Source organism: Coccinella septempunctata, chromosome 4, assembly GCF_907165205.1.
Source record: "Coccinella septempunctata chromosome 4, icCocSept1.1, whole genome shotgun sequence".
NCBI classification, from domain to species: Eukaryota; Metazoa; Arthropoda; class Insecta; order Coleoptera; family Coccinellidae; genus Coccinella; species Coccinella septempunctata.
The window spans coordinates 26266994-26294872 of NC_058192.1; the positions used below are offsets into that span (position 1 = coordinate 26266994).

Genomic DNA, 27879 nt, shown 5'->3' on the forward strand with positions numbered 1-27879 from the left:
GTATAGAAACTACCTTTATGAAATCTTTATACAATAATGTCATCTATGTGCAAGAACGAGTTGAGTTCCGTATATTAAGGTTTTTGCATGTGTTCAAACACAAAAAAATCGAACTTAAAACAGTTCATATGATTTTTTCAAAATTGAGCAAAAAATAACATTTATGTAACAAGTACATAAATTAGGTCTTTATGGACGAGTCCAAAAGTTTATGGCAGAGCGAGCAAAGCGAGCGAGGCCAATAACTTGGGCAAGTCCATAAAGCCTAATTATGTACGAGTTGCATACAAAGCTTTATGTTGGACTGCAATGCAGAAATTTTATTTTTTGAAATGGCTTATTACTGAAAAACATTAAGTGTGCCAAAGCTATCGTGTCCGCGTCTTAAGATATTGAAGGTCAAAGGTCATAAAAATTGGTTTTTCGCGAATATTTCGGTTCTTATTGCTTAAATGAGATTTCCACCCATTATGAAAAATATAGAGCATAAAATTCTCTTAAACTTTTGTTTGATTATTTTTTTCATACTGTCAACTGTGTTTGGAGTAGAGCGCGAAGAGTACGCAGCGTACACTCATATATGGGCTAATGCAAGGTGAAGCAGGAGATACGGTTTTCAGTACGTTGCATAAAGTCATTTATTCACTGAAAAAGTATAATTATTGAACAATATGTACTAACTATTAATTATTTATAATTAACTATTTAACTATACTATATTATCAAGTTTTGTTGGTTTTTATTTATAATAGAATTGTGAATGGATGTTAGTCATCTCCTTCTTCTTCGTCTTCTTCTTCTTGCCGCTCAAAAATATTGAATTCATTGTCATCATCCTCATTATCGGTCAGATTTATCTCCAATATCAGGATCGTATGTGCGATGTGCTTTTATCAGGATTACTTGTACATGTTGGAGTGTTGAGGAAAGCTAGTCCATTGCACTGGCCACAAGCTAAAGAACATTGTAGTCCTGATTTTCCGCATCCACAGTAGGAACCACAACCATTTTTGCAATTGCAAAAAATTATGTTCAGTAGTTGGGCTGGTGCTGGAGGTGATAAAGTTCTTATGGCCTCCAGGATTTCATTCTCAAGCATCCAGCCCCCATTCTTGAGGTTCTAAGATTTTCCCTAACCAAGATTGAATCTAGTAGTACACACGATTTATATGTTGATGAGCTGCTACACTTGTTGGTGGAAGTGTTGACAATTGTACAGGTTTATTTCGTTTCGTTAATTTGACGAATTGCGTGTAGCGGAAATGATATATGTTGTCCTGAGATGAAGCCATTTATAGTGCCACCAAGATGAGCATTCCATTTTCAAATAATGTTTGTACGGGGTAGTTTTCTTATTGAAATACTTCCACCAGTTCATCCAAATTGGGAATTTTTTCCAATGCTCTAGTAACGGTCTTTTTTCCTTTTTTGAAAAGTGCAGAAGTCGTGTCCCAGCCACTGATAACGTGTAAAAATAAAAAGTGTTTTTTAGTACGAGGGTTTGATCAAAACTTTTAGAAGAATATATTTATGTCTTGACATTGCCTTTGCCAACTTTTTTTTAGGAAAATTTCTTGTTGATGTGTTTGAGAACGTCCAATTAAAATAACCAGCAAATCAATATCTCCTCCTATGATGACGGCAGTCATATATGACTGTAGGCAGCGCACTCTTCGCGTTCTACCCCATAAACGGTTGATCGTATGGAAAAAATGTTCGAACAAAAGTTGTAGACAATTTTATATTCAACAACATTCATAATGAAGACAAATCTCATGTATGCAATAGGAACCGAGATATTCGCGAAAAACCATTTTTCTGACCTTTGACCTTCAATATCTGAAGACGCGGACACGATAGCATTTGTGACTTTTGAGACAATATCAAGGACGTCAAAACAAAGGTTTGTACCAATTTACAGCTTATTAACTTAGAACATACATGGAATGGGCATTCAGTGCTACGAAAGAATTGTTTGTAGTCCACACATTCGATGTTTCCCTGTCAAGCGCGACACAGAGGCAGCGGCGTTTTATTGAAAAATTCACATGCGTCCTGTCTATTCGTACTGAAATTGATGCGCCAATGATGTCCGAATCAACTGTCTCAATTGTAATTGGCGACACTAAGCAACTATCTCCATCATCTCCATCTCCATCTCCATCATTCCATGTAGCTATGTTCTAAGCTTATTATCTTTCATTCTGAGGTTAACTCCTTTATTTAGCTAATATGACTGGGCTATATCAGATCCCAGGACAATGGACGAGTTCAGGAACGTTTGCACGAAACACGAAAAAAACGCCTGAAGAATGTCAAAACTCACCTCGAAAATTTAATGTGAATTTTTTTATATCACTTGGATTTGAGAGCCGGGGACATCCAAGGATTGTAAAATGTTGAAAGCAACCGAAAGGCACAAATATAATTTTTAAAAAATACGTTTTCATTGAAAGAGTTTTTTCTAATATTTACAAGGTTGGCAAACGTTCCTGAACTCGTCCATTGCCCTGGGATGTGATACTACTAAATGACGAACAGCCAGACGAAAAGTATGTTTGGGAACGAAAAGTGTGCGTATGCGGACGAATTGTACTTCACTTCAAAAATAGTCGACTTTTCGTTCGGAATTTAATACGTAAAATGTTAATTCTTGCTCAAGAACTGTTTCAAGTTCGATTTTGTGTTTGAAAACATGCAAAAACCTTAATATACGGAACTCAACTCGTTCTTGCACATTACAACGTCATCGGGATTTTCATGTGCAAATTTTCTGTATGGTCTTCAACTTCTAGCTGTCATCTTGATTTCACGACTTCTAACAAAGAAACCATGATCTCCCACCCCAAAACTCAATGCATGCCAGTTCACATACATAAATGCTAAAAAATCTTGTCCGCCATCCTGAAGCCACAATTTCAGAATAATCGATATTTAAGAAAAAAACATAATTTCTGATCGACCGCCATCTTGAATTCATCATTTTATTTTTGATTTGACAAAAAACTTCATAATTCATTATCGAAGAAATTATAAACTTCAGCCAAAATTGAAATAATTCGAGCCTCTGGAAGTTGGTAAAAATTAAGTTGAAAGATTCCGTCATATGAAGAGAAAGATACCTTTGGTTCAATCTGATAATATTGAAAAATAGAAAACTACATACATATCTGGTTGGTCGAAACGCTGAAAATATTCCTAGTCTACTGACTAAACAACAAGATTAATGAACTTAATGAATGCCTCCTGTATAAGCCGACACAGGAAATTCCCGTTCTACTCAAATAACATTTATGCATACTAATTTCGTGCTTGAATCTTCAACACACATTATGTAAATTCATCCTACTTTGAATTCTAGTGTAGAATATGAACTGCAGTGGATGTTGCAATGGAAATTTTTTGTAAAGTTGTTTTTCTGATAATCTGACAAAAAACTTGTTAGAGGGCTTCGCTACCCAAATAGGGGTTTGAACTCTATCTCTGGGTCAATAACCCAGGCAATTTCAATCTAGGTTTACAAGTCTAGTCAGACAGTTGTCGAATATATTTAATTGTAAAGCTAAATTCAAAATAGTGCTTTACTAGTGGGAAAAATTATGAAAAGTTTCAGGTTAACAACTTGTACCTTGCACCGAAGCTTCCTTCCGTTAAAAAAAACTTGTTGTCAAGTAGGTAATGGAATTTTGAAGGTTGATGTTTTTGTGACTAACGTAATTTTTTTCGTGAATCACTTAATATATCATAATTTTATATGAAAAGACAGTTTTTCAGGAAAAGGTGCTAACAGAATCAATCATTATTTCTTTCAACGAGCGGAAAGGAGTTCTTTCATTGAGTTAGATAATTGAAAAATTCTCGATAAAAGTTTTAGCCCAAGTTCCTAATTTTGATACCTAAACCTTTGGAGTTTTCAATTCTCAATGCCTAAACTAATGCAGCTGAATTACATGATTTTCATTAATTATAATGAAAATCATGTAATTCATTAGAGTTTCAGAGTTCTCTGTAATTGAAGTATCTAGTAGACACTACTTCACATCTTCACTAGTTCTTCTGACAGAATCAAAAACTTTATTCAAAATGAAACTATCACCGTTAATTTGATGTTTATTGTTTACAGTTTTTAGCCTTTAGTTGGTCCAGCTCAGCAATAGGTATTAGAAAAATAGAATTCTTCAATAGAAGCCAAAGGAAAAAGCACATGGTGTAAGATCACCCGATCTTGGAGGAAATTCATGTTCGGTATTGAAGCTATACAAAAGTAGCTAAGGTTTTGGCAGGTGTGTGGGTTTTGGATCCACCTTGTTGAAAATAACTATTCGACTATTCATAAATATTCAATTCACCTATAAAGGCCATGATAATTTCATGTCAATTAATCTGTTTTTGTATTTCGATCGAAAGTTAATTGCTCTTTGTTTATCTCATCTGTCCTATGTCAATAACAATAATCAGTGAGTTGGTAAATCCATTCTTTCCTAACAAGTGGTCTTAGCAGATTACAACATATTAAAAAATCTACAAAACATAATATTTTAAATAACAACAAAAGTCGATAATGCATAAAACCTAATTCGAGAAGTTTGATCTCATGAATTAAAAATAATGGGAGCTAAAAATTGCAGGCTAAATGTATCACCGGAATGAAATGGCAAAAAAGATGGTAAAGGTAGAGGAGAGTATATTCAACAAGAGACTGTAGTTGTTTTTACCATCTTTTTTACTATTTCATCCCGGTGAAACTTTTAACCTGCAATTTTTAACTTACATTGTTTTAAATTCACATCAAACTTCTCGAATCAGATTTTATGCTTTGTCGACTTTTGTTGTTTTTTTAAATATTAATAATTAAATTTTTAATCCAATTTACAAACCATTCCAACCGAGCAACTGTCATAAGCCATCTAGCCAAGGTTGGGGTAAACGAAAACCAGCTAACGAAAATAAGGGGACATGAAAATGTCAGTTCAATAAAACCTTATTTACAACACGATAAAGAGTTTCAAAAGGAAATAATACAGAAAATGATTAACAGTGGAAACAACGAGTTTAGTGTTTTTTTAGTTTCAACTTCTGTTTCAAAAAACGTTGTTTCTGACCAACAACAAACTTCGACTGGTTCAGTCATAAATTTCAATAACTAGGTTTAATAGTTTTCATGTTACTGAATAATAATATATAATATATATTTATAATAAATGATAAACGTTTATTATTACGTCTGCCTTCCTTTTGAAGGACCTGATAAAAAAAAAATTATCACCTAATTGTATGCACATTAGCTAAAATAACAATCAGAAAATAGTCGGAACAAAGTGTCAAATTTGACAGATGAAAAACATTTTCATTGTCAAAACAAAACTTTACCAAGTGTAGTTGGACATTTATAAGGCAAGACCATTTTGTCCACACAGTTGTATAAAACGCACTTATGATTATGTAGGTATTATAAGTTTGCTCAAAAAGTGAGGAAGAGATTTTCCGGAAACTCAAAAAGTGCCAATTAACTCGCAAACGGTGAGATTTTTACTGAGGTGAAACGCTGATAAAATTCGGAGCAGGCGTAACCTGGTCTACCACAAATTTCAATATTGTACATGGATTACAGGTCACTTTGTATACGTGTTACCGGCAATGTGTATAATTCAGGCATTCTATACAATGCTTAGGCAATGTATAGAATGCCTGGGCCTTCTAGGCAATGTATGAAATAATACGAATGCGTTTGTCCATTTCATACTTTACCTAGGCATTGTAAGTATACAATTATTAGGTATTCTATAAAATGCGTGCTGATCTGCCGGAAATGTGTGAAATTAAATGATTCAGGTGTGAATTTCTTATCAGAATGGGTATGTACAGGGTGGGCACAGTTTTCTACTGAGGGGATTTCGAGAACAAGGTGTGAGAGCTAAAAGAAAACGGATGACACATTTCCTATAGCTCTTTTTCAGAGAAACAAAGAATGGTAAGAATCGTAGCCTCCTACGATTCTTCGTTTTTGAATTATTACCAAAAAATTAGATTTTGACGATTTCGAAAAGTTCTCATAACTTTTTTGTCTTTGAAACTTGAACGCATTGAGAACGAAAGTTTGCCTAATGCTTCGAAATGAAAAAATATTTCGAGTCCGACTTTTGATTCTACGTAAAAAAGTGCCCGTAGAAGGTTCAAGTTTCAGATCTGTAACTTCAAAGCCAAAAAAATTTATGAGAACTTTTCGAAATCTTCAAAATCTCATTTTTGCTTATAACTTAAAAACGAAGAATCGTAGATAGCTATGATTTTCACCATTCTTTGTTTATCTGAAAAAGAACTCATTTCTCGAGATCCTTTGAGTAGACAACGAATATTCCCCACCCTGTTCTATGTATTATGTTTTGTAATATGTAATTGATATTATTTTATGATTGAAATTTTTTTTCATTTCCTTTTTTGATAGAAGTTCTGAGAGATAGAGAGATATATGAAAAGCCATTCTGAACAAAAATTATTAGTTTTCAGATCCTAGATGATAAGTTTGATATTTTCTTTTAAATTAAAATGAACATCAGAGACACTCGTGGGTTTGTCGCCGTTTCAATGAATTCGCAAGGAACGAATGCGCTCCTTAAATCGTCAACATCTTCCCTCATCAATGAGATCTCACCTTAACGCATTGCCTGCTAGGCGTCAGGTATTCTATAGAATACCTAGGCAATGTATGAAATGAATAATATTTCATACATTGCCTGTTGCCTGACCTTTTCAGGCATTCTATTCAATACCTAGGCATTGTATAGAATATATTATTATACCTGGAATACATTGTTGATTCGAAGATTTTTCTCTGTTCAATTTTGAATCTATACGAATCTTAGAACATAGAATATCTATATTCTATATTCTAAGATACGAATAGATCAAATTGTATTGTCTGTCTTACTTTTTTTGAGTTTTTCTTATTATTTGCTTAGATATTCAAATCTTATAAATTTTTTTTCGAAATTTTTGTCTGTCTGTGTATTAGTCAGGAGTAAATTCGGGATTGACTCAAAAGATTTTCAGGGCTTCAGATTACATTTTAATTTTCAACTCTCCACTATTCCGCCGACATGTAGGAGAAAGTGAGTTAAATTAGTTCTGATAATGGGGAGGGCACAGATATTTAGTGGTTCTGTTCATCTTTACAAGTAATGTTCTTCATCTAACAGACGAGTATTTACCTGTCCTTCCTCAAAGAATTCTATGAGTTCTTACGAAGAAGCATATTCTAGAGGCAATATCATTAATTTTTATTCCATTTGTGATTTAGATGTTGGAAGAGAAAGGAGAAAACCAATACCTATCTAATAAATCAAGATGAATGCAAGTGCTTCAAACGATATACCTATATTGCAAGTCTGTTTCCTTTTAATTTACATTTCATTCGCTCAGTGAAGTTGATTTCTGAAATTATGAGCTGCTCCAGGTTTTCTACCCTTAATCGTTTTTGTAGTTGGGCCGTTTCCAACTCACCCGGACTGGACGAGTTTTCTGAAACGGCCACGAACTTAAGTCTTTTTTTATTTTCTCAAATGACCGCAGGAGCACATTTCAATTTCTTTATGGGGTCGTTGCGTTCCATATGAATAATTCGGAGTCATTGGCCTCTGAGCCCACAGCCGTCTTCTTCAGGCGCCGTCTGATTATTTTCGCCCGAGACATCCCAACTGCTCGCTTTTTTTGAATGATTCAATGTCGACTTGTAAAGTTATCCTTAACGGGCAAGGCCTACTTATCTCATCTATATATGGCAACCTTCACGAAGGTATGAACATTTAATAGAATACTTTTCTGCGAATTTGATGACTTGATCAGTGAAGTTGATGAAATTCCATGCTTGATGAATTCTGAAATTGGTGTGTGAAAGAAGTTTGAACAAATAGTTATTATGCTCATTCAAGAACAAATGCTATTTTGCAGATTGATTTCAAAAAATGCTGCAGATGACTAACTGATTGATAAATTCAGTTCTAGAAATTTTTTTAAAACCTCCTAATCGTTTAGAAATTAACGTCTTACTTTTTCTTCCAAACACTATTCAGAATAAAAACCCTCGCAGGGTTACCTCTTCTGGAAGAAGCCGTTTTTTTTTTTGAAAATGCTAAAATATTCAGCAGTTCAGAAGATCAATGCCCAACCATGTAATAACGACACTATCCTTCTCCTCAGCAGTATGTACAGGGTGGGCAAAATTCGAGGGGATTGAATGGCCGCTCTGTAACCGTAATAGCTAGGGAAAATGGATGGCACGTTTCCGACCTCGATTTTCTAAAGATTGTTAATGACCAAAACCGCATCCCTCTATCTTCTTTTGTTTTCAAGTTATAAGTGAAAACTCATTTTTCCGTTCTTCGTACTGTTGCGTCTATTTCGTAAAGTATCAGTTATATCGGAAAACAAATGTTACATTCTACACACACTTTTTCATGTAGAATGCAGTGGCGTAGTCGAAGATTTTTTTTCAGTCGACGACTTCAGTGATAACTTTTACTTTTTAAAATATAAACCCTGTGTTATTTTTACATATTCCAGTCCCATATCTTTTTCTTATTCAGAATATATAACATACGTCGTGTCTCTGATTGTTCTTCCAATAAAAAAACTCAAAAACTAGTTCGATCTAGTTGGCAGGTCATTTCATTGGAAGTATGATAATGAATTTTATGCTCCTAAATTGTATTGGGTTACCAAATGACACAAAGGTTTGGCTTTAGTGGATTTCCTTAGGTTTATTATTCAGATATTAATATTGTAACAACCTTGTAGATCTCAAAGAATAAACCTCATTATTATTACTAATATGAGAGACTTTGAAGATCACTTTGATTCCGGATATTTGAAAGGATGAAAAATTTTTCAATATGGAATTAATCACTTTCAGGAAATTTTATAAACCTGGATTCAGTTGAATCTCAAAAATCTCTCATAACCTGACACAACATAAGAGCATCAAGTTCATTATCATATTATCGATGAAAATGAACTGCCAACTTGACCGTAGTAGTTTTGGAGATTTTTAATGAAAGAACAATTAGAGACACGACGTATGTTATATATTCTGAATCAGAAAAAATATGGGACTGAAATATGTAAAAATAACGCAGGGTTTATGTTTAAAAAAATAAAAGTTATCACTATATCACTGAAGTGACTACGCCACTGCATTTCACATGAAAAAGTGTCTGTAGAATGTAACATTTATTTTTCGATATCACTGATACTTTACGAAATAAAGACACCAGTACGAAGAGCCGAAAAATGGGTTTTTACTTACAACTTGAAAACAAAAGAAGATAGAAGGATGCGGTTTTGGCCAATAACATTTTTTTGAAAATCGATGTAGGAAACATGCAATTCATTTTTCCCTAGCTCTTACGGTTACAAAGCTGTCATTCAATCCAATCGAATTCTGACCATCCTGTACGATCAGCATATCAGCGTTTTCTACTGCCTCCTTCACATGGATCCCGTATCTCTTTGGTTTTCAGTTCACTTTTCAGCATCGTTATCCAATTAATCTTGTTTGTGTCGTTCAAGAAATTTTTTATCTGAGTGATGTGGCTGACTGAGGTTGTCTTGGAGAGTAGGTAGAGGGTTTCCACTACTTTGGTGCTTTGATAGCTCACCCAGAGTGAGACAACTTTTTCCTCTCTGACATCATCTCTTTATATAGGAGGATGGGGCTGGAGGAACAACTTAAGCTCACTGAGCTTGTTTTTGAGCCACAATAGACCGATACGTCCAACAGACTGTAACTTTGTAGCTCAACCCATTAAAAGAACCATCGAAAACCACTATCGTATTACTCCCAAAATTCCTTTCGATGTAGTCCACTAACTGGAATATAGCTTGGCTCAACTTCATCCAAACTTCCCTATGTAACAGGAACCTATGTAACAGAAACCATTGCATTTCTGACTCCGAAGTATATCTACTTTATCGGTAGCCCGCAATTAGCCCTAAGAAAGTATAATTCTATTTCTTCACAAACCTTTTAGGGCTTTCACTCCCAATCTCTGAAACAAAATTAATTAAAAATGCAATCAACGATTTGCTCCTGCGTGAATTCTTGCACTAATTTGTCAGGAGCAAATTAACGAAGAATTATAGTTTCAACGTTATTTATTTTGAGTTCATTGTCAGGCAACAATTTTTTCTAGTTAATTTGCTCCTGACAAATTAGTGCAAGAATTCACGCAGGAGCAAATCGTTGATTGCATTTTTAATTAATTTTGTTTCAGAGATTGGGAGTGAAAGCCCTAAAAGGTTTGTGAAGAGATGCAAAATCCTCCCAAAATAAATTTCAATCGGTATAATTCTATTTGCACCGTTTTTTTTGTCCTTTTGCATATTTATTCCCGGTAACGGAAACAGCAATGAATGAATGAATGACTTTATCGGTGTTAGAAATGAATCATAAAGCTTCTGTTAACTAGTGCTTCTATACCTACATTCCTTTCCAGATGAAAAGAGACATAGAAAATAGGGCAAGTTCATTCTTTCACAAATTCTTGAGGTCAGCCTCTGGATCGTTTTGCGATGAAAACTCGTTAAAATAATGTAAGAAGCTGTACTGTGAACCGGTGTGGAAATAGCCGAATGAGATAGCAGGTCGACGAATTCGTCGTACGCCACTGTACAAGGTGGGCAACATTGGTTATACATCAACTACAACTTTTTAACCCAACGAGATAGAGGAAAATGAATGGCATATTACGTTCGTCTTTTGTCGAGAAATTAAGAATGCTATCAATTGGATTCCTCTATCTTTTTTTGTTTTCGAGTAAAGCCAAAATTGAAATTTGGCCGATTTCGACTTTGGTCATTATCTCCGTTTCTGTTTGTGCTAAGATGAAATAAAAACATTATGCAGACACTTTTTTGATAGCAATCCAGTGGACTTCAATGATTTTTTCCAACAGGTTCATTTGATGAGCTTTAACATAAAGTTGTGTTTCTTCTTATGGAAACAGTAGTTTGAAATCACTTAGAATAGAAAGAATCAACATTTTTTTCCAGTTTCACAGATAAGTACATCATATATCATACATCGCCCTCAGATTCGTTCAGAGTTCAGATATTATGAAAAACCAAAAGACAAAAAGACCACAAGTGGTCTTTATACAATGGCTGAACTACAACCTCTAGAATTCTTACAAAATTTCATTAAATTTCAAGTACGGCTCTATAGAAGGTGACGCCGGCATCGAAAATACGAAACAAAACATAAACTATCTGAGTAGTGGCATATGGTCACTTAAAATTGTTGTAGATATCGTGCGTTTCAGGGCGAAAATAGTGAAGAAAATTGAGACAGCTTATTGAAAGTGCTTTTGTTGAAAAAGTGCTATTATTTTACCCCATACTGTATACCATACCATTCTTGGAGCGTTCGAACAAGAACAAGGTTTTAATGACCATTGTGAAACAATTTGTGAATAATTTAGACTAATTTTATTGGTTAGATTTTGAAGGAATCTTCTATTTTTTTATACTTGGTCCTTAGTATTTTTCTGTCAGTTGGTATCGAGTAGGTATGAGCCATTTCATAAAATCGTTTAAGTAACTAAATGATGAAAAAAATTCGACAATCCTATAAGTGTCCATTTTCATTCCCAGGTAAAAATCGAAAGGGCCAATATATCCTAAACGAAACCATATGGTTTGAGTCAGTCATCTCGAGATAAGTTTTTCAATTGCTTCGCCATATTTCAGATAATAAATTATCTAGAGTCGTATTAGGATTCATTTCAGTATTCATCTTTTATTTTTTTCAACTTTGTCATTTTAAAAGTTTTGTGTAGTTAATTTTTGGTGAAACGCTTAATTTTGACCAGTTCTACCTCACTTCACCTCAAAATAAATACTGTATAATAAACTTATATTATGATTATATATGTACGTTAAACTCACCGCCAATGATGTTTCCATCTGCTCGTTCTTCAGAGGGTGTCCACTTGGCTACACCAGGCTGTGGCGTTTTCTCAACAGGAGCAACAGCCGTATGACCATTTTGCATGTTGAAATGATGGTCCAAAGCGTTCAGGATGTTATAAACAGTTAAAACAGCTCTGTAGTCGTATAATTTCTGATTGAGTCTAGATCCTCTACGCCTATACCGACTGTTTTCGCTATCCTGTAATGAATAAATGCCTTTTCAGATATACCAAACTCGGAAACTCGATTTCCTTTAAAAAAGAGAAACGACGAAAAGAAATTCTCAACATCTATATCACTAAATAACTCCATATGGATAAAGCCGAAAATTCTGAAAAACCAGTCAAATCTTCTCAAAATTTGATCATTATTAGTAGCGGATATAAATTATCAAGAACATATTTCTGTAGAAATAAATCAAGGTTGAAATATGTTGAGTTACACAGGGTGATTCATTGGGAAATGCTGAAGGAAACCGAGGTGGTTCTAAATAACTTAATAACTAATATTTTATAGATGTAGCATTCTTTATACACAATGATTAATTGATTTCCCTCATTTTTTCAATTAGTCATAATTTATAAACCACCCTGAATATTTTTGTAATATTTGAATCATACGTTCTCCGTCTGGAGTGCAGTCGATTAACATAATGAAAAAGTGGTATTCCAGATCCGGCCCCAAAAAAATTGATAATTATGTTTAGAGTCTAAACAACACTCTGTATGCGGTAATTCTATTCACAAATTTAAACAGAGCAGAAAGAAATAAGTAACACTAGATGTATTGGTATTTCCGCATACCACTTTTTCACTCGTCAAATTTAGATGTTGGTAGGAAAAAATTTAAAAATTTTGTAAGTGATAAACCCTTAACAAGAAGGCAATGAATAAAATAGTAAGAATTAATTCAGATGCACACCACCTGTCGATATGAATATCGACAGGTGTTACGATTCAAATGAGCTAGCCCATATGCCATCCTCAAGGCCACCAAATGGAGTACGCTCCACCGAAGAAAAGCAGAAGCTGACCATGGTTTCGGTCTCGTTTGATCTCGTCAGAGCAACATACCTTTTTGAAAGACGAGAGGGCATGACCGTATTTGGGATAAACTTATTAGTACCGATGACATAACTTTCAAACACTTTGTAAATTTATCATAAATATATCACGCTTCCAATAGTAAAGCAGGTGAATAATAAACGAAATTAATTCATATGCATAACACCAGACGATAATTAAATCGAACTCACAAACTGTCATCACTCAAAGTATCAATATATCAATATATCGAATATCAATATTTTAACCCTTAATTTGGCAAGAGCATTTATAAAAAACCAACATTACTTACTATAATCACACTGTATTTTCAACAAACATGCATGGCGGAAATAGTTGTGGGATTGAATGAAATGAGGTCTATATATATAATATAGGTACTACATTATGCAACCTGATGCAGCCCTCTACACAGAAGAATACTTGGGTGAATATGGTGTATCTCATAGGATACGGAATCTAATTAAGGGTTAAATTGTATCCATAAATTTGGAAGGATGAGAGAAAAATAAGCCAGACAAAATATATTCGGTTTTCCTTATATAGGGTTTTTCAACAAGAACTTTGTTTTGTAAATCAAAATAAAACAATAAATTCAAATGACAATATTTCAAATTTTTATTTTATTCAGAAAAAGAAGCTTTGGCAATTATGAATGGAAAATGATATCTTATAAATGTCCACCACGACCACGGCTACAGATGTCGATTCTTTCATCAAAGTTTCTGATCACTTTTCGACAAAATGGTGGGTCCAATTCGTTAATAACTTCACAAATTTTGAGTTTTAAGGCTGCAATTGATTCGATTGGCTCCGTATAGACTCTGTCTTTAACATAACCCGATAAAAAATAATCCAGCGGTGTTAAATTGCATAATCGAGATAGCCCTTTAACGGCTAAATTTCGAGCAATTATGCGATCAGAAAATTTAGTTTGACTCGTGGCACCGTCTTGTGGAAAACACATATTTGTGATATCCATATGTTCAACAATAGGCCAAACTTTAGTTGTTAACATCTCTCGATTATGTTGACCGATCTGTAAAAATTTTACAGATCCACCATTTTCGATTCTTCAGTGAAATGGAATTCATTATAACAATTGCCAAAGTTTCTACTATACATATGTCAAAAAGCAAATGTCGAAACTTTCATGTAGTTCCGGTGGGGCCATAGTGAAAAACAAAGTTCATGTTGAAAAATACTTCACAACACTTTCACTTATTAACTTGTATCTTTTAGTATTAATTGGGGTTAATCCTCAATGCTTGTATGTACATTCTACAATTAATCACCCTCTATAAAAGAGAAGATACAGGGTGGCCCAACCAAAAAACACCTCGATTTTCCGACTTTAAAATGAAAATGTGAAAATTTCTGATTCGAGAGGGAACAACTTTCCCCGTAACTTCAACGCCCTAACGAGGGTTAGCATAACCCCTTCACTTTGATTAGGGATGAGGGGTGTTACGATAACAAATTTTGAAGATCGTATCGAGTACTATCTGACCCTAAAATTACGCTTCAAAATATCCAGCAATAATGAAATAACAGCGAAAATAGTGAAAGAGGCAATGTGGAATATATCTCAAGAATATTATTCGTATCCGACACATTTCAAAGTTAGTCGTTATGTAACATTTTTGATTTACCTAATCTATCGTGAATTTTGAACAACTTTACAAGTGTATAAAAGCGATTGTAAATTTGTTGAGAATTAAAATGCTGTATTCCGTAGAAGAAAGGTTAGAAATAATAAAATTATTTTTGCAAGCAACATGAAACAATCATTTTCGAACAATATGGCGCACCACCTAATTTTGTTAAACTGGTGCGTCAGTTCTTAGATGAACATTTTCCTCACACCTGGATCGGAAGAAGGGGAAATATTGAGTGGCCACCCAGATCACCGGAACTTGCTCCACTTTGGATTCTTATCTATGGGGCCATCTGAAATCCAAGATTTACGCTATCCAGCCTGATTTGCCAATTTGGATCAATATCGAATATCAAATTACACCAGAAATCTTGAGTAATATACGTGAACGTTTTCAGCAAAATTTATATTACTGCATGCTAGTGAATGGTGCCAATTACCACCATGAACTTATCACAAAAGAAGTTTCGAAGCGAAATTTCAGGATCAGATTGTACTAAACTCCATTAGTTGGGCCAGTTGGCAATGTGAGAAATAGATGAATGAACGCTTCAAAAGTTTTTGAATATTGATATGAACGATGTAGCTTTATACAGACTGAGTAAAAACTGAAGCACAAAATTTCTTCGTTATTTTCAATTATGTTGAAAAATGCGAGAGCAATTCAATTTCATTTCAAATTACGTAACTTTTCATTTATTATTGAGAAGTTTCTCGTGCAATCTATATAATTTTTTTCAATTTTTATTTGGTGAGTATGATTTGCTCATTGATTGTTTTTTTGTGTGTAATTGCTGAAGGTGGCAATTTTAAAATATAAGTAGGGGAGAGTTGGACAAAACAGGATAGTTCGGTAAAACGGGATATCGGGCAATATTCGAGAATAAGCAGGGCCATTTGACGACTGGTAGTATAACTCGCTGTGGATAAGGTATCTTCAAATATAGCAGTTCATTATTCAAATGAATTGTAAATCGGTAGCGTGTGACAAGCTGCAATTCGTGAAGGTAGTGTTATACTATTTAGTTTTGCCGGTAGTTAATGGAGAATTTTTCAATTTGAATAACGAAAATAAATAACGATGTGTATTTCATATGAAAATTTGAATAATTGACTATATTTCGTGATATTTTCAGATATGAAAAAAAAATTTTTCTCGTAAAAATCCTGAATAATATTTTGGAAGATGCGGTCGGGCAAAATGGGATACCATGTAGTCGGGTAAAAGTGGATACTATCCCGTTTTGCCTAACCAAGAGATTTATTGGTTTCAACAAAGATTTTGAAATTAATTGTTCAACAAGTCTAAAGAAGAATGGGAAAATATGCAAGAGGAACGAATCGGCAGTAATAAACAAGAATAAAGAGAGAGCAAAAAATATAATATTTAACAAAAAGTCGACAAAATAGAAGAGAGGAAGAAACAAAAATTGTAGTAGTTCAGAAGATGAAGAGGTACCCGATGTACCTGCATTTATTGTTCAGAATTGAACTCTAAATCAAAGAGTGCTGACGGTTGGGTAATGTGGTAATGTGGACTGTCGTATGGTCTTACGAAGCTTGTGCCGGGGTTGAGAATGAGTCTTGATTTGTTTTTTGTTATTAGTATGAGTTTCCTAAGGTGTTCTGTTTTCAATTTCAATAGATATATTTGACTCTGATAATCATTATAATTTTCATTCATACATCATCTTATTTTAACCGACTAGGAGGGCAAAACAGGATACTTTACCTTTTATCACAAATATTACTTTTTCTACATAATCATCAGACAATGAAGGAATGCTCGATATTCAATGTATAGAGAAGACACCAGAGAAGTTATTGTGCAGAAGTAGCAGTTATCAATAGCTGGTTTAGGGAGTTATGGGTTATATAACGTTAGCTATCCCGTTTTATCCATCTCTCCCCTAAATATAAATCAATATTAATACTGAATTTGTTTTTCACAAAATAAGGTAATAAAAATCAATTGAGGCGGGTTTCAGCGCCTTTGTTTTGAGTTATTTGTTGAAGAAATATTAATTTCATTCCAGATTTATGTCAAACTTAGTATAATAATAATAATAATATCATCAATAAATAATATCATCAATAGCCCCCTTACGTTCATTTACAGGCTATAAAAAAATCGACATTAGAGTTTCACTTAGTAATTTTTTGAAAGGAAACGCATGAGGATCGATTTTAATAAAAACTGAATATTATATAAGTTGAAATTTTCTATAGATAATATAATAAAATTCTGAAACATATATGTGATGATTCAAATCGAACAGATTTTATACTTTCCAGTTTTCTTGATAAATCATTCATTGCTTTGTTCGAACTTACCATCTTGTACCGATCGGAATTTCAAGAAGACTTTTCATCAAATTTTCTAAATCCATTGTTCACCAACATAGGAATCACTAAAAGGTTCTTGTTTTGAATCCAAACTATCTACTAAAAGACTCATTGAGGTAATTTCATGTTGATGGTCGGCTCGTTACTTTGACACCGTAGCGAACTTCGACATCAAGGTGCGACATTTAATGCGGCAGAATGTAAACGACAGGGTTGTAATGAAAAGAAAGTACAATAAAACCATATGACGTGATCCAAACCTTCAATAATCGTAAATTTATGTTTCTGTTCGGTTTCTCCAAAATATCACGCATATTATTGATGAATAAATTAGAGTGTAATATGTGTAACGTGTTCCATATGACAATAACATGTTCTTGTTTATGATTACTGATTCAACAATGTTTCAGTTATATCCACCACATGGTTTCATTTTTATTGTCGATTGAAGCAAGTAACTTTTGTAAAAATGAAAATGTTCATGGCACATGTGATCCTGGGGTTTTCACTGTTTACAATTGGTTAATGAATTTAAACGTTAACAAAAGATAAACATCGTTCGGACACGTCCAATGATGGTGACTACACCCGAAATGATTGACAAAATCTCTAAGGTTTTAATTGACTGACGAATCAAATTGCGTGAAATATTTAAGGCCCCAGGTATATAATGAGATGAAGTGTTTTAAATTTTCTACGAAAAATTGGGTGTCAACAAATTGCAGCAAAATTTGTGAGGATAATAAACGCAATCGTGGGATGGTCTCTGAGGCCATTTTGTTAATCCAACTGATTTCATGCAATGTTACAGAACTGTGGACGACAAGATCCTTGTGTCCACCATCCCAAATTTTGTCGCTGAAGTGTAGTAGTTTTGTACAGAAATGTACCGTTGTAAACTTTTGTATAGGTACTCCTAATTAAAATGGGGAAAAAAAGTTCTTCGACAAGCGTGCACGCATTTCAATTTACAAAGGGTCACTTTCCTGCACGCAAATGTTAAAGGGTAAACTGAATTCTGTCAAGTCTATGCACCGAACGCCAAGGAAGATACCCATAGTAACGACATTTAGTTTCGTGTGGGGTACCACTTTCAGCACTTGTTAGGAAAATAACTATTTTCGGTCTCCATGCTACAGTTTTCAGGGTTGTTTTTTCAGAACAAGCATTATAGGATGTTTTTTTAGCCATGGTTTGGAGTCGTTCTGCTCTGAAATGTACTTTAAAAAAATGTTTTGTGCCCCCCAATTAAAATGAGTAAATTATGGTTTTCAACCAGGGGCTCAGTCACGTAAACGCCCACTTCTAATAAAATTAAAAATTTTATTCATGTACAAATTTTGAATCGGTTCTATACCGATTTGAACCTACCGAAATGTACCGTTGAGAAAAAGTTTTGTGCGAATTTGGGAACCAAGAACCAGAAATTGATTACAATTTAAAAAAAAGTGCGGTCGATAATTTTTGGGCCCACAAAATGGCTGCACATGACCGAATAAAATAACTGCACATAAATTGCATGACAAATGGAAGATTCATTAAATAATGTTATAATCTGTCACCACTACCGGAAAGCTCAGCTGGTTAGTTTGAAGCAAAATCTATTTCCTTCTAGCGACACTAGCACACTTATTGGATAAACAATGAATTATCTACTGCTATACTGTATTCACTTTTATAAAAGCACTCGGTTGGCCATGGAAATTTGACACATTCCACACTGTATATAGTACCATTGAGTGTATGAGTTGAGTACTCAAAGTACAAAAATATGAGGTTATGACGCTTGACAAAGGTCAAACCATTTTTGGGTTTTAAATCAATGTTGTCCGTTCTAGGTAAAAGTCTGAGCAATGTTATCACAATGTGAATTTACTTTGGAATATAAATTAATACGAAATTCTGCGATGAACATAATAAACGTTTATACAAACTGATTGAAGGAATTTCTTAGTTATTTGCATGGAAAGGACAAGAGATCAGTTCTAAAATATGTATATTAATTTTAACTATGGACGAAAATTTAATTGTTGAAACACAATATACAGTTAATTGGCAATCTTCTTCGGCTGAAGGTTGCAGACGTAACATCAATTGAGAAGAAATCAACCCAAAGATGAAATGCATCTGATAAAGTAGGAGAGGTTGGAATAATTACTCGGATACTTACAAGAATGTTGAATTCTTTAACAAAAATCATCCTCATTAATGGAACCCATGATAGTTCGAGCGAGTTCTAAGACTAAGAGATTTATGACTGTTAATTTTAATACTTCAATCCAATAATTATGATATACCTATTTATTGATCCCTTACCACATTCACAATGTATAGGACGAGTCAAAAGAAAAATAGAAAATTAATTATCTGGAACTTATTCTACGATGATACCTATTCATTTAAAATCCTTCACACTGTACCTATTAACTTTTTTCATGAACAAAATTTTGTTCACATTTCTGTTGTTGTTGAAAGAGCCAATGTCCATAAATTCATAACCTTATCTTTCGAATAGGGAACATAGTTTATGTTCTTGCTGTAGAAGTTCTTAGAAAACACCCAGGCCATTTTAATAGGATTATACTGACAATGATATGGTGGTATTCTAAGAATATCATGACCACACTCTTCCCAAAGGTCATCAACTAAACATTGTCGTTGTATTCTAATTCGAAAGGGAAGTATTTATTGCCAAAGTTGTGTTTTATTTGAATTCTGACTGAAATTTTGTTTTCAATCAACCAATCCTCCATATCCCTTTTTTTACTGGAAAATATGGTTGGCTTATCTAATTATACCGAATGATTTAGTGCATTGTCCATTACAACCACACATTTTCCAGGAATCATTTGATTAATAACTCAATTTTGTAATATTCCATTGGTCATTGCACTGTGATAGTCTCTGTCATTATTTGCTAAATTTAAAACTAAAGTACACGCCTCGACCCCTCTGAAAATCCAAAATAACTTCTTGTAGTACAGTAAAACGTTCATTCGGACTTAATTTTTGATGGATTGCTCCTTATATCAGATTCATGTGTCCATCGACAAATAGATAAACCATTTTGGTAAATCCAAGTTTCGTCAAGAAACACAAATGTGATATTTGCATCCAAAGATTTATATTGATGAATATAGTGTTATAACCCACTTATATTCAAATTTTGAAATGTGATGTCCGTCCCCCGTTATATTTCAAATTATTTTTCGCATTATTATGTACCGTACTGTGTCAATTCCGAAGTGTTAATTTTTCAAATTATAATTCCCAATTTGGAGATGCGGTTTTTTTCCCAAAAATAAAGTCTCCAAATGCCACCACTAAAAACAAGAAAGAAGTTCTTTGTCATCCTCTTCATTCACAATCTTTCAAATTGTGGAAACATTCAGCTAAAATATAAGTCGTTTATATTCAGATGAAACAATATAAATTTATTTATATACCTACATCGAATATGTTCGATACCGTCTGATATGTTGTAGATTTTAGAATATCAGGGATAGGGTAAGATGAGGCACAGTGTTACATGGGGTACATTTTTACAATGCACATACCTCCGTTTCCGTCTTCCACTTTTATTATGTTGATATACACGTTTATCAAGCTCTCAAGCAGTCATCTTTAAAGAAATGTATATGTCGCAGTTTGAACTGTGAAATAACAAACAAACAAAATTTCTGTGATCAAACGACGAAAGAATCATTTCAAAATTTTCAATTGCTTTCCGAAAGTATTTCACTTAGGTTAGAAATGGTAGTTTTCCTTCATTTATTAAATGTTTAGTTAAGAATTACCGTTAAGTGCTTTTTTGTAAACTTAAACCTAAAACACACTGTCGACTTTTCTATTCGGTTTGCCTCTGATCAACATCTCATACTATTTCTAGATATTAAAAGAAAATTGTGCGAAATCTTAAGAGGAAGACCGTATTTATAGTGAAAAAGATTCTGATAGTAGAAAGTAGTGTAAACAAATAAAAAACATGTAAATTTTAGGATATTGCAAAGATATGTACAATAGAATAAATAAGTCCCCAAAGAATATAAAAAATTTTGATATTTCTTAAAAATGTTCCGTTTACTTTGTCTTCAGTCTTTTTCAATTACTTTCGGCATTTTTGTGATATTAATTAATATTAGTTGTGGCAACGTCGTCTTCACATTAACATTTCATGATTGCCAACCTTACTTCGTTCTAGTGACAAAAACTTAAGAAAATTATTTCGTGGCCAACCGGGTGCTTTTTTGAAAGTGAATGAAGTATACATAATTTAACGGACAAATTATCTGTGGTCTCCAAACAGCAATCGTTCTCCTCTATACTCTTCATAAAAATTTCCTTCAGAGTAACAAGCTAAATCTATGACCTTATACACATCTGTAATGTGTTATATTTTAAGGTTGATCCTGTTTCTTTTAAGCAGAATTGCATTCAGCCTAGGTACCCAATCGCAATGTTTCGAATTTCAAAGTCCTTTTTTATTTTGAATATGAAATAATACTTCTAAGCTATGTGGTTGGTCGGAAAATTTCGTATAAATTGTAAGTGCTGAATTTATATTAATGAAGAGAACTCGGTGAAACTTCCGGAATAGAGGTAGGTGGTGATTTTTAGTGGAAAATGATTTCACGATTTCCAGGCCAAAACTATACCTCGTATCGAAAAGTTTGATGGTAAGAGTTGTGGATAATTGCCACATCTATAACTTTTGACTTCACCAATGTCCGACATAACCTCGAATTCACATTGAAAAATTAAAACCTAATTTTTCGTTGTTAATTTTTTCTTAAAACAGATACGATTCTCACAGAATTAGTTTTCAAACAAATATTCATGAGTGAGCGATCAACTTACTTTTAAGAGTTGGATTCTTTGAAAATCTGGTATTCTTATGGAATGTAATCGCCATAATGAAGAGAGGTTGATTTTCGTGCAATTTTGTGTTCGCAGAAGTACTATATTCCGGAAATCATTCCATTCGATCAAATCGTTTGTGAAATATAACTAAAAATGATATTTTTAAGGATTTTCAACAGCCAGTATATTTCCAACCGAGTCGGATTGTAAAAATGGTAAGGGAAAACCAGGAATCTTCTGTTGAAATTATATGTACAAGTCAAAGACTCACCCTGTATATTTTACCCTATGCAAGTATATTGCAACCTTGAAATGTATTATTTTTTCTGCATGTTGATCCTATGCGAATATGGTGAATCTTTTATCTTTGTGGTTTATATTCCATACATGGCGACGATACGTAAAGATGTACATAATAGGGCAAGGATACATAGCAAATATGGAGGTGCAATAGGAGATCGAAAGTCCTCGAGTCACTTCGGTAGCGCCACACATCACGTCACTCTTGTGCGCGTTGGCGTAGCTCTCATAAAATTAGGCGGTACCATTGTCCATGCTACGCCACTGCTAACGAACCGAGTTCTATCAGTGAGCTTCACCTTACTACCTTCTATGTCATCACCCTTTTCACTTTGAACTGAATTGCACCTCCTTCATATCTTCTTGACATATGGATAAAAAATCTTATTGTAGAATTATTGTGAGCAGTATTAACAGATGCTTTTCATCATTATAATTTTGCAATCTTCAATTCATTATAACGGTTTTAATAGATTCCTACTTTAAATTTGATTACATATATCGAAGGAGTCATCGACTGGCCTACATTATGACAGCTCTGATTGCGCCCCTGTGTCCGAATTCAAATGATGGTCATATGAACATTAGTGAGATATATCTAGTTCTAGTTAGTCCGAAATTACTTCAGCCGAAGAAATTTATTACCATGTAAAATGATTGATAATACAAGCATTACAATCACTGATCGATTTTATCATCACGGTCAGTTTTATAAGGTTAAGTACGATGAAGTCCTTTGCGGTAAAGGGAAATTCGAAACAATAGAAATGTAGCAGATAGTATGATTCTATTCATTTGAAAGTGATCGGGGTATTTTGAAGAAGAAAATGTAAGATAAATATTATTGAATGAATTCATTGAAGTGTAAAAGGGAATTACCATTTGAGAAGTCAAAATTTTATAAGATCAACAGCACAGAATTTTCAGCTTCGTTTTCTAACCCTCATTCATGCGGAATACGAAGCTTTTGACAGTAGGTAAACGCAAAATATTACTTTCTTTATCTAGTAAAAACACCATTCTTGTTTTGATGAATAATTAGTACAGAATTTTGAACGCTTACCTACTTTTAAGATTGAATAGAAACAGAAAATTGAACACGTAATCTTACAGTAAGAAAGAAGCATTATGTTCCAACGCAGAATAAAACCTACAAGTTCATTTAGCCTACTTGATAAATTTTTCGAATGATTATTACAAAGATTCAGATGGTTCTAACATGTTCATTTCAAAAATGTATTTTCTTTTTTGCTCATATGTTTTTCAGAAATGAACAAGGCAATCAGTGAACATGAAGAACATGATGACACAAAGTGGCAGATTTAAAAATGATCTTCCATAGGCTTGTGAGGATAGTTGAGCCCAAGATAATTTGGCCCTAATAAGCCAGGCCTAACTGGTTTATACAGGGTGTCCGTAAACAAATTTGAAGGACTTAGGGAGATGATTCCTCGATGAAAATAAGCAGGAGTAGTTCCTATAATTTTTTTTCAATATCGACCTCCCTTTCAAGATACAGCCATTGGAAGGCGATGACGAGTTGACAGTTTTAAATTTTCTTTACGGGTTCTAAAAAAATATTGAGTCAGAAAACTTTACATAATATGAAGCACTAAGTAGATGTTACTCAAACAATTTTTTTAGATCTCATAACTTTATTATTAGGGCTTGAAAATATCAATCCATTATGATTTTTCGTCAAACACTGTTTTCGTGGGATAGATTTTCGAAATTCTCTTATGGTTTTCCATTCAATTCTGGAATTAAAAGTCTCTCGCAAAATCGATAGTCGATACTTTTCTAGGAATAAATAAAAACTTACAAGCAGTTCTGATCACTGTTCATTCCACTTTTTTATAAGTGTTCTATAGAATATAGTTTTTATTTATTCCGAGAAGAGTATCGACTGTATCGAAATTTTGCAAGAAACTCTTTTTCTCCAGAATTGAATGGAAAACCATAAGACAATTTTGTTTTTCGAAAATCTATCCCACGAAAACAATTTTTGAAGGAAAATCAAAAGGGGTTGTTTTTTTCAAACCCTAAGAATAAAGTTATGAAATCTAAAAAAATTGTGTGAGTAATATCTACTTAGTGCTTCATGTTATGTATAGTTTTATGACTCAGTGGTTTAAAAACCAGTAAAAAAACTTAAAAACTGTCAACTCGTCATCGCCTTCCAAAGGCTGTATCTTGGAAAAGAGATCGATTTCGAGAAAAATTTATAGAAACTACCCATGCTTATTTTCATCGAGGAATCATCTCCCTTAGTCCTTCGCATTTGTTTACAGATACAGACACCCTGTATATTTACATACATTAATTATCGGGGATATTTAATTTATAAGGAAAACAGAGCTGTGAATGTACGAATAATGGGTTAATCCATATTGAATGAATTGAATTTCTCAGGCACAAATCTAAGGCAAGTGTACTGCATCCTATTTCACTCGAATACACAGATTTTTGGGGTATGTGAGGAGATGAGGATACGACCAGTAAGAACAAGCTAGAAATATAAAGCACATTTCATTACAATAGGTAGAAAGTGGTCAGAAGAAATGTGAGAGTATTTTCGAAAACGTATTATGATTATAGTTCTCATTCATTATCTGGTTATTTTTTAGTTCATCACATGTTTGTAACATGCATTACATTTTCATTCCTTGTCCATTTTATAATGAGTCCACCTCAATGTTTATTCGTGTTTTTGGTTGCATTTTTATTTGTTTTCCATCGAATCTGCAATTACCTTCCATGTGTATTTCAATTATTCTATATAATCTATTGATTATCGGGAATTATGTACCATTATACATAAAGATCAAATATTGATACGAAGTGTGCTAGTATTGCCAATTGGTTTTTCTGAGGAAAATTTAACTTCTTGTGAATTTGACATGCAAGAATGGGAAATGGAAAATATAATTTAATAAAACTTTTCAGGAATTTGGACAATGCTTTATTTTCTCAAATAATGTTCAATGTTTTTGGAGGCGACTTTCTCTTTCTTCAAGGCTGAAAGACAAAACGACACTCAACAAAACAATCACAAAGACAGCCTCTGAAACCAACCTCAAGAATATCAAGTTTTTCAAGAGATATTTGTATTTGTGATTGTTGTCCAAATTCCTGAAAAGTTTCATTAAATTGTAATCATAGACGAAAACCAAACTGAAAAGCATAATTTTCTTTTTTTTTCTGCACCATCAACAAGTCATTGTGAGCGAATATTAGTCAATTGCCCCGTACTCATTTCTTGGAATTTCCATGAAAATACATGAAGGCATTCAAGAGTTATGCCGGTTGAAAATTTTATGAAATACATAGACCATCCTATATCTCTTGAACGAATATACAGAGTCACTACATATTTCGAAGAACGATTCATACTCCCTAAGATGTCCTGCAACTGCAGTAATCTGCACTGAAAGCCTGTACAATCATTCGTGAATCGTGAATTCGTCAATTATTATCTTATTAGTACAATTCTCCCTCACTTCCTATCAATTCTTACCTGTACCATATAATACTGAATTACCAGGTACATCTTGAAAAACCCTAATTTTTCATGAAGTATTCGTATTTGAGTTTCGATAATTCGAACGAAACTATACAGTTCGATTCAATTACGAAGCAATCCCATCAAAATTCACATGGCCTAACCCATACGTTATCATTACTGCCAAATTGCGGAGTACGTTATTAGCGTATTTTGAAGAGAGGTTTGTTGAACTCCAGTGTCTTTTGGATTGTAGATGTGATCATGAAATTGGTCTCTTATGGGCTACGTGTTTCAGTTTGATATATACAGGGTGTCTTAAGTGAAAAAGCCTTTTAACGAGACACGCAGATGATTTGCCCAAATCAGTTCATCGCGACTCCACTACAAACCTACACAAAATTCCATGTATCTATGCATATGCTGATGACATTCACAACACGTTGGGATGCGGAATTGTATATGAAATTTTAGTCCATCAATCATAACTCTATAACTTTATTCAACTTCCTTGATATTTCCTTACGTAAAATTTTTCTGTTTGGATTGCCGTATGTTGAAAATAATGTGTTATTTTGTGTAACTGATCGCAGACTGTTTCTGGGGTTCTGTTTTGTTTGTGTTCCTTTGTGTAAATAAATAAAATATATTCCACAACGTGAAACCTCTTTGGTGTAATTGCTTGGTACAACGTTCTGGTTCACAATAAGGATGAAAAAAGAGTTATATATACAGGATGAGTCTTTGATTCGTACAAATATTTCAACAGTAGATTCTTGAGGTCAAAATAATCATTTTTTTCCTTTACAATTTTTTCCGAATAGGACCTGTTCAAAAGATAGAGGATGTTGGAAAACCATAAAAAAATGTTATTTTTAGTTATATCTCACAAACGTTTTTATCGAATGAAATGCATTTCGGAATATAGTTTTTCATTTATTTGATAAATGAAGATATCACCCACGTCTTCCAGGTTTCTCATTATGATCATTACGTACCATAAAAATACCAAAATTCAAAGAACCCAACTCTTGAAACTAAGTTGGATGCTATGTACCTAATGAATATTTAAACATTTGTAAAATAAAATATTTTCTCGTGTAATGCGCCGTTTTCGAGTAGTTTGATGTTTGAAAATAAAAATATTTGTGGTACTCGGAAAATTGGGTAAGGGAGAGTTCCTTTGAATTGGACGGCCCATGCTACAGTTTTGTTTAAAAACTCGATGGTAATTTGGCATCCTTTACGGAAATCCCATTCTCGCAACAAGGCGCGAGCCACAGGGTCAGCCATTTTACAAGAGATCTCGATCGATGTTGCGAAAATGGAATTTACGTAAGGGATGCTAAATTGCCATCGAGTGTAGTAGAAAACTGTAGCGTCCGGTTCATGGGCTGTCCAGTTAAAAGGAACTCTCCCCTACTTTGGCTGAATGCAACTCAACACAGATTTAACTAGTTTTTTTATGGTAATTTTGTTTTTTCAAACGGCACAGTTCATCATGTTAACCTAAAAGGCTATATCTTTTTATCAGGTCCGAATAGCAAATCGGAAAAATGGTATAGGAAAAAAGTGTTTGTTTTGACCTCAAGAATCTACTCCATGCCATGCCATAATAAAATGGGGTTCTAATTTGAAAAAATTGATTTTTCACGATTTTGTCATCCCTAACTTTGAAAGCGATTTTTCACCCCCTGTATCATGAATCGCGATTTCGATTTTTAAAGTGGATACATCAATCTTACATCTTGAAAAATCCCAAAAATGAAAATTTTCCATCCAAAAACCTCGAAGTTATTCTTGTTTCAGCGGAGCTCTATTTTCGATTTTTTTGTCGAATTTTCTCGCTCAGAGAGAATTTTCCAACCAAAACTGAAAAATGTTACATCAAAATAACTTGAAATTTTCTAAGTAATCTATTTCTGCAATAAAAAAATGGTGTTCTAATTTGAAAAACGGAAGTTGACGTCATTTCCGGAAAAACCGAAGGTGCTCATGCCTTGAAAATATTTTAGATTTCATCAGCATCGTGAAATACTTATAAGTGCTGAATTTCATGAAAATACGTTCAGTAGTTTCCCGTATAAATATGGGTGAGGTTCCTCGTGAAAGACCCTGTATTGTAGGAAACATGCAAACGGCATAGAAATTTGATTTTTTTCAAATGACCTACAGTTTCAACAATG

General features: G+C 33.6%; 1 protein-coding gene across 3 annotated transcripts in view; it reads right to left on the bottom strand.

Annotated features, from left to right (window-relative positions):
- The window catches only part of LOC123311105 (aquaporin AQPAn.G-like), a 130288-nt gene that overhangs the window by 74518 nt on the left and 27891 nt on the right, over nt 1–27879 (bottom strand). For 2 of the 3 annotated variants that reach the window (XM_044894883.1, XR_006537421.1), the window contains exons 1-2: nt 17020–17037; nt 11941–12163 (exon numbers count right to left, since the gene is read on the bottom strand). In XM_044894883.1, the coding sequence (XP_044750818.1) occupies nt 11941–12163; nt 17020–17022 (226 nt within the window). In that variant the 5' untranslated portion in view covers nt 17023–17037. Of the gene's footprint in view, nt 1–11940; nt 12164–17019; nt 17038–27879 lie in introns of those variants that run through there. The other variant, XM_044894884.1, reaches the window with a different exon arrangement.